At 44.5% G+C, this 11848-nt stretch overlaps 2 protein-coding genes across 2 annotated transcripts; one reads left to right on the plus strand and one right to left on the minus strand.

Annotated features, from left to right (window-relative positions):
* Positions 1-4182: 4182 nt before the first annotated feature.
* LOC131483251 (translation machinery-associated protein 7-like) lies at positions 4183-4995 on the minus strand. The gene is made up of 2 exons (XM_058681001.1): positions 4964-4995; positions 4183-4594 (listed from the first exon to the last, which is right to left on the minus strand). The coding sequence occupies exons 1-2, from the start codon at positions 4993-4995 to the stop codon at positions 4354-4356; spliced, it is 273 nt and encodes a 90-aa protein (XP_058536984.1). The 3' UTR covers positions 4183-4353.
* A 138-nt stretch (positions 4996-5133) lies between these two features.
* On the plus strand, positions 5134-10559 carry L1TD1 (LINE1 type transposase domain containing 1). Its single transcript, XM_058681008.1, has 3 exons — positions 5134-5667; positions 9465-9650; positions 9696-10559. Exons 1-3 carry the CDS (start codon positions 5134-5136, stop codon positions 10557-10559), a joined length of 1584 nt encoding a protein of 527 aa, XP_058536991.1.
* The last annotated feature ends 1289 nt before the right edge of the window (positions 10560-11848 follow it).

Below are 11848 nucleotides of genomic sequence, written 5' to 3' on the forward strand. Positions count from 1 at the left end.
ATTTATATTTTTCCTGTGCCTATGTTAATCTTCCATGAATGTCATTGTATTGTATTCAGCTCTTGGTTTCCTGGGTTCATCTTGTTTTTAATCTAGCAGTTTAACTCAATTTTCACCCTTTTGACTTTTCTAATATTTGAAAGTCTATAAATTTCCTTCAAAATCCCACTTTAAAAGTACGTATTAAAATTTGTGGAAGGATGTTAATGTCCACGTACATGGACATTCATTATTTCTCCATTAAGTTTTGTCTGGTGAGTTATTCAAGAATTTAAGTAATTTTACTATTTATTTCACTATCAACAAGGGAATTTAACACTTTATATTTTAATGTTCTATGGTTTGTTTTTCTTGGTTCAATTCTTACTGTGGAGTGAAATTTTTGAAATTATAGTGTGGGTGGAGACAGAGAAAAGATAAATGTACCATCTGCTGGTTCACTCCCCAAATGGCCGGAGCTGAGCATGGTCAAAGAAGCCTTGCTTTCTGCTGCTGCAGCCAGGACTTGAACTGGCACATGGTTATGGAATGTTGAAGCATTCGCTTCATTTGCTTGTTACAATGCTACCGTGTCAGCCCTGGATATATGCCTTTCTTTTACTTTGCCTGTGTGATTATTGTGAATGTGTGTTTAAAGAAGATTTATCTATTTGAAAGGCAGAGTGACAGAGGGAAAGACTGACCAGTATTCCGTCTGCTTACAGGCTGCCTTCTGGGTCAGTAGCATAATGTTGTGTCATGGATACACAGTAGCCAGGATTCAAACCAGCCTTTAATAGGTGATGCAGAAAGAACAAAATAATTTTGAGCTGAAGGTCAATTTTTTTTTACACAATTTATTTATTTTTATTACAAAGTCAGATATACAGAGAGGAGGAGAGATAGAGAGGAAGGCCTTCCGTCCAATGATTCACTTCCCAAGTGAGCCGCAACGGCCGGTGCTGCGCCGATCCAAAGCCAGAAACCAGGAACCTCTTCCGGGTTTCCCATGCGGGTGCAGGGTCCCAAAGCTTTGGGCCCTTTTTGACTACTTTACCAGGGCACAAGCAGGGAGCTGGATGGGAAGTGGAGCTGCCAGGATTAGAACTGGTGCCCATATGGGATCCCGGGGCGTTCAAGTCCACTAGGCCACGCCGCTGGGCCCTGAAGGTCAATTTTACATGGTCTTCTTGCTGCTTTTATTTAGTGGAGAAAAAAACAGATTCTATCTGTTGCTTAACTCGGCAAATGTATACAACAACCAGGGCTGGGTTGGGCTATAGCCAGGAGGCTGGAACTTGGTAGGAGTCTGCCATGTGGCAGGTGGGACCGGGTACTTGAGCGTCACCCACTGTCTGGGAGTTCCTCAGCCAGGAGGTAGAAGCTCAAGCTTAGCTGGAAGTGGAACATAAGCTCTGCAGTTCTGGGGTGCAGATACCTCCTGCAACTTCCTAACTGCTGCACCAAATACCGCCCCACCCCCCCGTCCTGTTCATGGATCCTGTAAGGAGCACCTCAAACCTCACAGGCAATTTTGCAGTCTTTAAACTGGTTCTCTGCTGGTCCTTTTTTTTTTTTAAATATTTATTTATTATTTTTATTGCAAAGTCAGATATACAGAGAGGAGGAGAGACAGAGAGGAAGATCTTCAGTCCGATGATTCACTCCCCAAGTGACCGCAATGGCCGGTGCTGCATTGATCCGACTTCCTCCAGGTCTCCCATGTGGGTGCAGGATCCCAAGTCCTTAGGCTATCCTCGACTGCTTTCTCAGGCCACAAGCAAGGAGCTGGAAGGGAAGTGGAGCTGCCACGATAAGAACCGGCGCCCATATGGGATCCTGGTGGGTTGAAGGTGAGGACTTTAGCCACTAGGCCATGGTGTTGGGCCCCTCTGCTGTTCTTTATTTTGATACATAATAGGCATCATCATTCATTTACTAAAGAGGCAAATTCCTTGGTCTTCCCACTCTCTCTCCTTCTGTCCATGTCCTGGCCTAGACCAAATACTTGTCACCAAACACTTGTCCCAGTCTGCACACAGTAACTTTTTGTCTGCAATGTATTTGTTTCAATTCTTTTCTACTTTTTTTAAAAGATTTGTTTATTTTTATTACAAAGTCAGATATACAGAGAGGAGGAGAGACAGAGAGGAAGATCTTCCGTCCGATGATTCACTCCCCAAGAGACCGCAACGGCCGGTGCTGTGCCGATCAGAAGCCAGGAACAAGGAACCTCTTCCATCTTTTCTGTACAGCTGCTACTCATTGCAGATCCATCTCCTGCCTCCCTGGGAAAGTCTTCTGGCACCTTGTGTAGGCTCTCGCCACCCTCAACCTCTACTCCAGAAATGAGTACATTAGTGATTGCTTTCTTCCCCATATCTGCTTGCTCGACAGTTTCCCTTTTTGATGTTAGTGCAATGATGCCTCGAGTCTCCCCTCACTAAACGTGAGGGGGCTGTCCTTGAGGCACAGGGGCTGGATGGTCACTGGCCACATCAACATCCCAGCTTGAGTCTCGGCTCCCTACTAATCTGCCTAGGAAGGCACCATGAGATGCCCCAAGGGCTTGCGACCCTACCCCCACACATTGGAGAACCAGGCACAGTCCCAGCCTTCTGGCTTCGGCCTGGCCCAACTCCAATCATTGTGGCCTTTGGAGAGTGAACCAGCATATGAAAAATTCTCTGTCTCTTGTTCTGAGACTCTGCCTTTCAAAATAATTAAACCTTTTTAAAGACTGGTTTTTATGTGAAAGGCAAATTTACATAAAGAGAAGGACAGAGATCTATCCACTGACTTACTCCCCCAGAAGACTGCAATGGCCAGAACTGAGCTGATCTGATCTGAACCCAGGAGCCAGGACCTTCTTTTGGGTCTCCCATGCAGGCAACGGGATCCAAGGACTTGAGCCATTTTCTCCTGCTTTCCCAAGCCATAAGTACGGAGCTAGATTGGAAGTAGAGTAGCAGGAACTTGAACTGGCACCCATATGGGAATCGGCATTGCAGGTGGAGGATTAGCCTACCACACCAGCACTCCAGTCCCAAATTAAATCTCTTTTAATGTGAAGGAATGTTGGCGAATTCGAAAGGTATATATCCTCAAGTTTCAGCAGGATAGATGTGGATTTAGTATGCTTGCATCTTTTAGTAACTTTGGGCAGATCTGGGAACATTGGCCTTCAGTAGACTCCTCTTTAGGGCTTTTCTGTTGAGAAAGGCACATGTTAATACTGACATGTTCTATTGATTGGCTTCAGAAAGAGCTACCAGTTAGGACTGCTGATTCTGCTCTCTTTTCCTTAGGTCACCGAGTCTCATTAAAGGGCGTGCAGTTTTTCTGTGTTTAGGTTTTGTCGGCAGTGATGACCCACTGTTAACGCGCTTACGCGCAGGTAAGGCTGCAGGAACTAACATCCCACTGTTGTCCACATGGTTGTAATACACCTTTTCATTTCTCATCCACAGGGTAGTCTGTCGCCTCGCTCCATGCAAGGTCAGGCAGTTCTGCAATGGAGTGCGGTGGCTGAAGCCACAGACGGCTGTGAGGGAGTCCGTTCTAGCAGATGGGTCCTTTCTGGGGTTGGAGCTCTTACAGAATTCACTTCTACTGCTCTCAGCACCTGCAATATTAACAGTTATATTCTAGGCAATAATATCTTCAGTTGATAACTAATTTTAAGGAACCATCATAATGTTAACAATTCTCTGTAGTCAAAAAGGGGACTCATGTTTTCCGCAATTTGTGTTAAGAAACCTCAGAGCTCTGTAATTGGATATAGTATTAAAGATTTATTTATTTCATTACAGTCAGATATACAGAGAGGAGGAGAGACAGAGAGGAAGATCTTCCATCCGATGATTCACTCCCCAAGTAAGCCGCAATGGGCCAGTGCGCGCCGATCCGATGCTGGGAACCTGGAACCTCCTCCAGGTCCCCCACACGGGTGCAGGGTCCCAAAGCCCTGAGCCGTCCCTGACTGCCCTCCCAGGCCACAAGCAGGGAGCTGGACGGGAAGTGGAGCAGCCGGGACCAGAACCGGTGCGCACACGGGATCCCGGGGTGCCCAAGGCGAGGACTCCAGTCGCTAGGCCACGCCGCCGGGCCCTGAATTATACATTTTTTTAAACTTAATTTGGAAGTCATATTCATCTCATTAGTGACCCTTTACATTAAACTTTTATGGAATACACATAGTAATTTTCTTTTTTTTTTTTTTTTTTTACAAAAGTTTATTTGTAAATGTACAACGGGCTCCAAAGTGACACTACATTCTAACTATGGGCGACTAAAGATGCTCCGGCCGAGACGCCAGATGTTCAGACACGTGTGGGGTCGAGGGAAGCATCACTTCAGGTGCCAAGGAGCAGCTTACTTTTTGCCAGATTTCTTAATTCCACCTGTGGCCAGGGGGCCCTTCCCCGCGGCCTTCGCTTTCAGCTCCTCCAGTTTCTTCTGTTCCTCTTTCTGTTTCTGTTTGAAAGCCTTATCCTCCTCATCCCTCTCCTTGGCCTGCTTCTTGGGTTGTTTCAGGGGCTTCTTTTTGCCACCTTCCCGGCCGGACCCACATAGTAATTTTCTTAGCCAGTTTTCTTCCTGAGTTGCTGGAATTCTTCAATAGGAAAAAATTGTTCTGTCTGTATATTTCAGATGACATGTTTTAAGATTTTTGTTTTTCTATTTTTTTCCTTAGGTTTTTGTGTTTCTGAAATCTAGCTGGTGAGCAAGAACAAAACCTCTGTAAGAAGAAATCAATCTCTTCACAGTATGTCCAACAAGTCCAGCACACAATCAAAAGTGACTAGACGTCAAAAGAAACAGAAAATTGTCCCCCATTTCCAGAGAAAGCAGTTAGGATCGGGTAAGGAGCAGGCCCCATCAGCGGGTATTATAAAGAAGTACAAGGTCTTGAAGGAAATCAAAGATCTGATATTTACAGAGATGAGGGAAATTCTTGAAAGTAACCAAAAGCAAAATTTACCTGCAACAAGTAAAACAGCAGAAATGAAACATTCAGAGAATTGCAGCAGCAAGAATGAGTGGCACCAAGTAGGAGAGTTAGCCTCAGGAACAACACAGTCGGGAGAGAAAAGGGGCGGGAAGCATTGTGCAGTATGTGGCTGTGCTGAAGGCTTAGCCCTTAGGAGAGGAATGGATGAGGTGAAGAGCAAGTTGGACAAAGTGAAACAGCACGGTAGTCGATGTAAGAAATTGCAAGGTTACAAAGTCTCAGAAAGTGATGCAGGAAGTAGATGCAGAAACTACAATATCCGTACGAAAGATGAAGAAAAAGAGAGTACAAATAGTGAGGGTGTGGAAGAAGAGGGAAATATGCAGACCTTCAGGAATGAGAAGATTCTGACAGCCTCCAGAGAGGAAAAAGTGTGTGATGAGGGAGCCATCCTCACACTGACGGCCGACTTGTCATCCGCAACATTGGGTATTAATAGGCAATGGGGTAATATTTTCAAAATTCTGACAGACAATGATTTTGAACCTAAATTTTTATGTGATGTTAAATTATCACTTAAATGTGATGGTGAAACAAAGACCTTTTCAAACCTCGAAAGCCTCAGAGAATTTACCAGTCAAAAACCTTTTATGAAAGAATTACTGCAAGGTGTACTCCCACAAGATGAAGAAAAAATATATCGAGGAAGAAGATATGGGATTCAAGAAAAACTGGTAAGCGTATAAATCTGTAAGGCTTATGTATAAAGGACCATTAATCTTTGGGAAAAAGATTTTGAAGGCTGAATAAAAATTAGGTTCAACTTTAATAATAAAGTTTTAATTTTCCACGGAAAGTTAGATATACAGAAAGGAGAGGAGACAGAAAGATCTCTCGTTCAATGATTCACTCTGCAAGCGGCTACAATGGCCAGAATGAGCTGATCCAAAGCCAGGACCTTCTTTCGGGTCTCCCACGCGGGTGCAGGGTCCCAAGTCCTTAGGCCATCCTCGACTGCTTTCCCAGGCCATAAGCAAGGAGCTGGATGGGAAGTGGAGCTGCTGGGATTAGAACCAGCACCCATATGGGATCTTGGCACATTCAAGGTGAGAACTTTAGCCACTAGGCTTCTGCGCTGGGCCCCAACTTTATTATTTTAAGACATATTTCTTTTTTTTTTTTTTTAAAGATTTATTCATTTTATTACAAAGTCAGATATACAGAGAGGAGGAGAGACAGAGAGGAAGATCTTCCGTCCGATGATTCACTCCCCAAGTGAGCCGCAACGGGCCGATGCGCGCCGATCCGAAGCCGGGAACCAGGAACCTCTTCCGGGTCTCCCACAAGGGTGCAGTGTCCCAAAGCTTTGGGCCGTCCTCAACTGCTTTCCCAGGCCACAAGCAGGGAACTGGATGGGAAGTGGAGCTGCCGGGATTAGAACCGGCGCCCATATGGGATCCTGGGGCTTTCAAGGTGAGGACTTTAGCCGCTAGGCCACGCCGCCGGGCCCTATTTTAAGACATATTTCTTTCTTTATTTTTATTGGGAAGTTAGGTATATAGAGAGAGCAGGAGAGACAGAGAAATATCTTCCATCTGATGATTCACTCCCCAAGTGGCCGCAACGGCTGGTGCTGTGCTGATCCGAAGCCAGGAGTCAGTAACTCTTCCAGGTCTCCCACGTGGGTGCAGGGTCCCAAGGCTTTGGGCTGTCCTCGTCTGCTTTCCCAGGCCACAAGCAGGGAGCTGGAAGGGAAGTGGAGCTGCCAGGACATGAACCAGTGCCCATATGGGAACCCGGCACGTTCAAGGCAAGGACTTTAGCCACTAAGCCATGGTACCGAACCCAAGATGTATTAATTTAAAGAGTTATTAAGAGGTATTTTTCATCCACTGGTTCACTCCCTCAAATACATGGTCACAACATCCAGGGCTGGGAGTCCAAAGCCAGGAGTCATGTCCGCTGCTTTCCTCGACACATTATTTTTTCTTAATTTATTTATTTTTATTACAAAGTCAGATATACATAGAGGAAGATCTTCCGTCCGATGATTCACTCCCCAAGTAAGCCGCAACGGCTGGTGCGCGCCGATCCGAAGCCGGGAACCAGGAACCTCTTCCGGGTCTCCCACACGGGTGCAGGGTTCCAAGTCCTTGGGCCGTCCTCTCCTGCTTTCCCAGGCCACAAGCAGGGAGCTGGATGGGAAGTGGAGCTGCCGGGATTAGAACTAGTGCCCATATGGGAACCTGGTGCGTTCAAGGCGAGGACTTTAGCCGCTAGGCCATGGAGCTGGGTCCTCCTCAACACATTATTAGCAAGGAGCTGGATAGGAAGCCGAGTAGCAGGTGTTTAAGCCAGTCCTCTTGTATGAAATGCTGCCATTGTAAACAGTGCCTTAATCTACTGCACCATGATGCTAACACTTTAGGTTCTGTTTTCAATACATAAAGTAGTCCTGTGACATCCTCATTAGCAATTGGCAAGATTCAAATAAAACTTTGAAGCCCATTATGATTTAATCATGTATAGCCACTTTTCATGTCATGTGCTAAATAAGATTTTTGTTTCTGATATATTTTATATTGTGTTAGATTGTTCTCATATCCTTTATCTTAAAAGCATGATAGTTTATTTTGTAAATTTCTCAGCTGTATTATAAAGTAGCTATTTATATTTATTTGAGAAGAAGAGACTGGGGTTTGGTGAGGCCAAAACCTCTAGGAGCCCGGTGCCCAGTCCTCCTCCCTTGTGTACTGCAAGGACCCGAGTACTTGAGCCTTCCAGGTCATACATTAGCAGGAAGCTGGGATGGCGTGCAGAATTGGGGCTTTCAGCCAGGCACTGCAATGTGGTGCGCAGGCGTTCTGAAGATCAAGCCACTGCACCAAATGCCTGTCATTCTTCAGATGTAAAGATTTTTCTTTTTTTTTTTTTTAATTTATTTTTATTGGAAAGTCAGATATACAGAGAGGAGGAGGCATAGAGGAAGATCTTTGGGCCCAGCGTGGTGGTCTAGTGGTTAAAGTCCTTGCTTTGCCAGGACTTTCCCAGGATGTCATATGGACACTGGTTGTAATCCTGGCAGCCCCACTTCCCATTGACATCTTCAGATGTAGAGGTTTTTCTTGTGTGTCTGTATATGTATGATGGTATAGTCCATTTTCAGTCAATATTTGCCATGTGCGAGGTACCATTCTAACCCAGATGTAGAGAAACTTTCTATAAAGTGCAGATGATAAATATTTAGCTTCTGCTACTACATACATTTTTTGTTTTGTTTTCACAACTCCTAAAATATAAAAACTGTAAGAAGAAAAAGGTTCTAAGTTATCTTGACCCAGTGGTCTTAATAACTGACCACGTTTTTGGTTTTAATTTGCCAAGCAGTGTTCCAGATTGCCCTCAAGATGTAGTGGGCTCCCGTGCCACTCAGGATGCTTGTGCTCCATACCAAGTGCCTGGTTTGAGACCAGGCCACGCCACTTCCAGTCACACTACCTGCTAACAATGCATTCTAGGAGGCAAGAGATGATGGTTCTGGTTCTTGTGTGTCTCCCATCCTGGGCTCCCAGCTTCAGCCTGGCCTTTATGGCTGTCTGAGTCATTAATCAGTATGCAGAATATCTCGATCTCATTCTGATTTTCAAATAAATGCTTTTTTGAATAATCTAATTGCTGTGCAACATAGCTTGCTGCACTTTGTTTTTGTTGAAGATGTTTTTTCTATTTATTTGAAAGGTAAAGTAACAGGTCAAGCAAGAGTTTTCATCTGCTGGTTTAATCTACAAATGGCTGCAAAGACCAGGGCCTCCCATGTGGGTGACAGGAGTTCAAGTCCTTGAACCATCTGCTGCTTTGCAAGGCATGTCAGTAGGTAGCTGGATTGGAAGTAAAGCAGCATGCAAATGGAATCCTGGCATCACAGGTGGCGGCTTATTGCACTGCCACAACACCAGTCTAGTGTTTAAAACTGCCAAGATGTATTACGCTTTGTTTTTCTTCTTTTTCTTCATTTAAGGTTTATTTATTTATTGGAAAGGCCGATTTACAAAGAAAGATCTTGCATCCACTGGTTCACTCTCCAAATGGCTGCAGCAGCCAGAGCTGAACTAATCAGGAGTCAGGAGCCTCTTGCTGGTTTTTCATGTGGTGCAGCATCCTAAGGCTTTGGGCCATCCTCTATTGCTTTCCCAGGTCACAAGCAGGGAGCTGAAAGGCAACTGGAGCAGCTGGGACATGAACCTGCGCCCGTATGGGATCCCATTGCTTATGAGGCCAGGATTTAGCCACTGAACCATTGCACCTGGCTCCGTATTATAATTTCATGGAAATTGCAAGGACTGTGAGAGACTACAAAATGTTGATGTGATCATGAGAAATAGTTATTTGGAGACCTAAACCTTTAAGATCAAGCAAAAATTTTCCAAATAATTGCTCATGATAAAACATGCAGCCATATTAAATTTAGAAAAGGAAATGGAAGAATTATTTCCTGAAAGACATATGTAACTTTTTTTTTTTTCACTTTCAGCGGAAAGGTCTAATTGGTTCAAAACACGGAACAGGAAAGCCAACCAATGATGGCTTGAGCTTTCTGTTTATTAAGGAGGTAAAGATTGATAAGCCAGAGGCATCTTCAGAGTTGGAAGAGGAGGAGGAGGAGCAGGATGCCTCATGGATAGAAGAGGAAGAGTGGGAAGACGCCTCATGGCTGGATGTGGAGGAGGAAGAGGAAGAATCAGCAGCAGAAGAGAGAGAAGAGACTGTCCGAACCTCAGGGCTGAAAAAAACGGAGAAATACAGAATTTTAAAATTAGAAGAGCTAACAGCCAAAGAAGCAGACTTGATACAGGAAACAGAAGAAAACTTTAGAAAAAATGTGATTCATTTCTTCAGAGAGATTCAAGAGGAGATTGGAAACGTGAAGAGTTTCTATCCTGAAATCTTGGAAATTAAAAATTCAATACATGACCTGGATAATGTAATGGACACACTTGAAGAAAGAATGGATAGTCTAGAAGATCAGATTTTAGAATTCTCTAAGGATGCAATGCAAATGGCCAAACAGATGATCAATGAAGAAAGGTCAAGAGATACGGAGGACAGATCCAGAAGTGCCAACATTCGTTTGATAGGCGTTCCAGAAAAAGACAATAAAGACAATATAGCAGATGACATAGTAAGAGAAGTAATTGAAGAAAACTTTCCAGAATTAAAGAAAGAGTCAAGGTTTGAGATCATCAGTGCACACCGAATACCTAGTAGGATTGATGAAAACAGGCTTACTCCTAGACATATCTTGGTGAGATTTTGGAATGCCAGTGATAAGGAGAAAATCATGATAGCTTCCAAAGGAAAAAAAGAAATAACCCATAGAGGAGCTAGAATCAGGTTAACAGCTGACTTATCATTGAGTACCTTGGATGCTAGAAGTAAGTGGGCCAAAATCATAGAGGTGCTTCATGAAAAAGGTTTTAGGCCAAGAATCTTATATCCAGCCAAATTGGCGTTTGATTTTCAGGGTAGAACAAAGATGTTTTATGATATAGAAGAATTCAGAGCATTTATTTCAAGTGTACCTCCTTTGAAGAAATTGCTGGAGAATGTACTTGGTTATACAGAGTGATGCCAAGACTTTGCACGTGCCTCTTCAGGATGGGCAGCCAATGGCTTGCTAGACCTGGGTGGGCAAAAGGTGTTTCAAGTCGATTTAATGACGAGCATCCACCTTGTATAGCAGTAAACTTTCCTTGCTGCTGATGGGAGCCGGAAGCACCAGTGTAGCAATACACAGGGAAAGCGGAGGTGAAGCCGGGGAAAAGAAATTTTAATTTTCATAATGTGAATTTTAAATCTTTACATTAAAGCATCAAGTGTGCTTCGTTTGCTGATTTACATAAACATGTTTTAATACCCGTTATAATTTTGTCTGTTGTCTAGTATTTACATTTTTTGGTCTATTTACTTTAACCCCCCCCCCCCAAATTCTCCATATATATATTTTTAAATTCCATTTATTTGAATTGGCAGAGGGAGAGGCAGATCTTCACTGGTTCACTACCCAAGTGGTCCCACGTGGGTGGCAGGACTGAAACACTTGGCCCATTCTTGACTGCATGTGCAGAGCAGCCAGGATTTAAATACTGCTCTGTGTATGGGTTGCCAGCAATGTAGGCTGCAGCTTCCTCTGCTGTGCCATATAGCAGCCCTTGACTTTCTCGGTTCTGGATTGCCACTTCTGGCCCTCATCGCCCTGCAGAGTGGTTGCTGCTGAGCACATTGGCTGGCTTCTGGAGGTCAGCTCAGCTGAGCGAGAACCGTGTCTAATCCCAAGCACCAAGTGTCTTGCCTTCTTTTTTTTTTTTTTTTTTTTTTTTTTAAAGATTTATTCATTTTATTACAGCCAGATAGACACAGAGGAGGAGAGACAGAGAGGAAGATCTTCCGTCCGATGATACACTCCCCAAGTGAGCCGCAACGGGCCGATGCGCGCCGATCCGAAGCCGGGAACCTGGAACCTCTTCCGGGTCTCCCACGCGGGTGCAGTGTCCCAGGGCATTGGGCCGTCCTCAACTGCTTTCCCAGGCCACAAGCAGGGAGCTGGATGGGAAGTGGAGCTGCCGGGATTAGAACCGGCGCCCATATGGGATCCCGGGGCTTTCAAGGCGAGGACTTTAGCCGCTAGGCCACGCCACCGGGCCCGTGTCTTGCCTTCTTTACAGTCTTGGGTTCCTTAATCTGCAAAGAGGTATTTCCTTTTTTTCACAGACTGTTTTTAAAGATTTATTTTTATTAGATTTACAGAGAGCATACAGAAAGATCTTCTGTCCACCCTCCACGTGGCTACAAAGGCCGGAGTTGAGCCAATCTGAAGCCAAGAGGCAGGAGCTTCTTGGGGAGCTATAAAGGCCCAGG

The sequence above is a fragment of the Ochotona princeps genome, chromosome 2, assembly GCF_030435755.1.
Source record: "Ochotona princeps isolate mOchPri1 chromosome 2, mOchPri1.hap1, whole genome shotgun sequence".
NCBI classification, from domain to species: Eukaryota; Metazoa; Chordata; class Mammalia; order Lagomorpha; family Ochotonidae; genus Ochotona; species Ochotona princeps.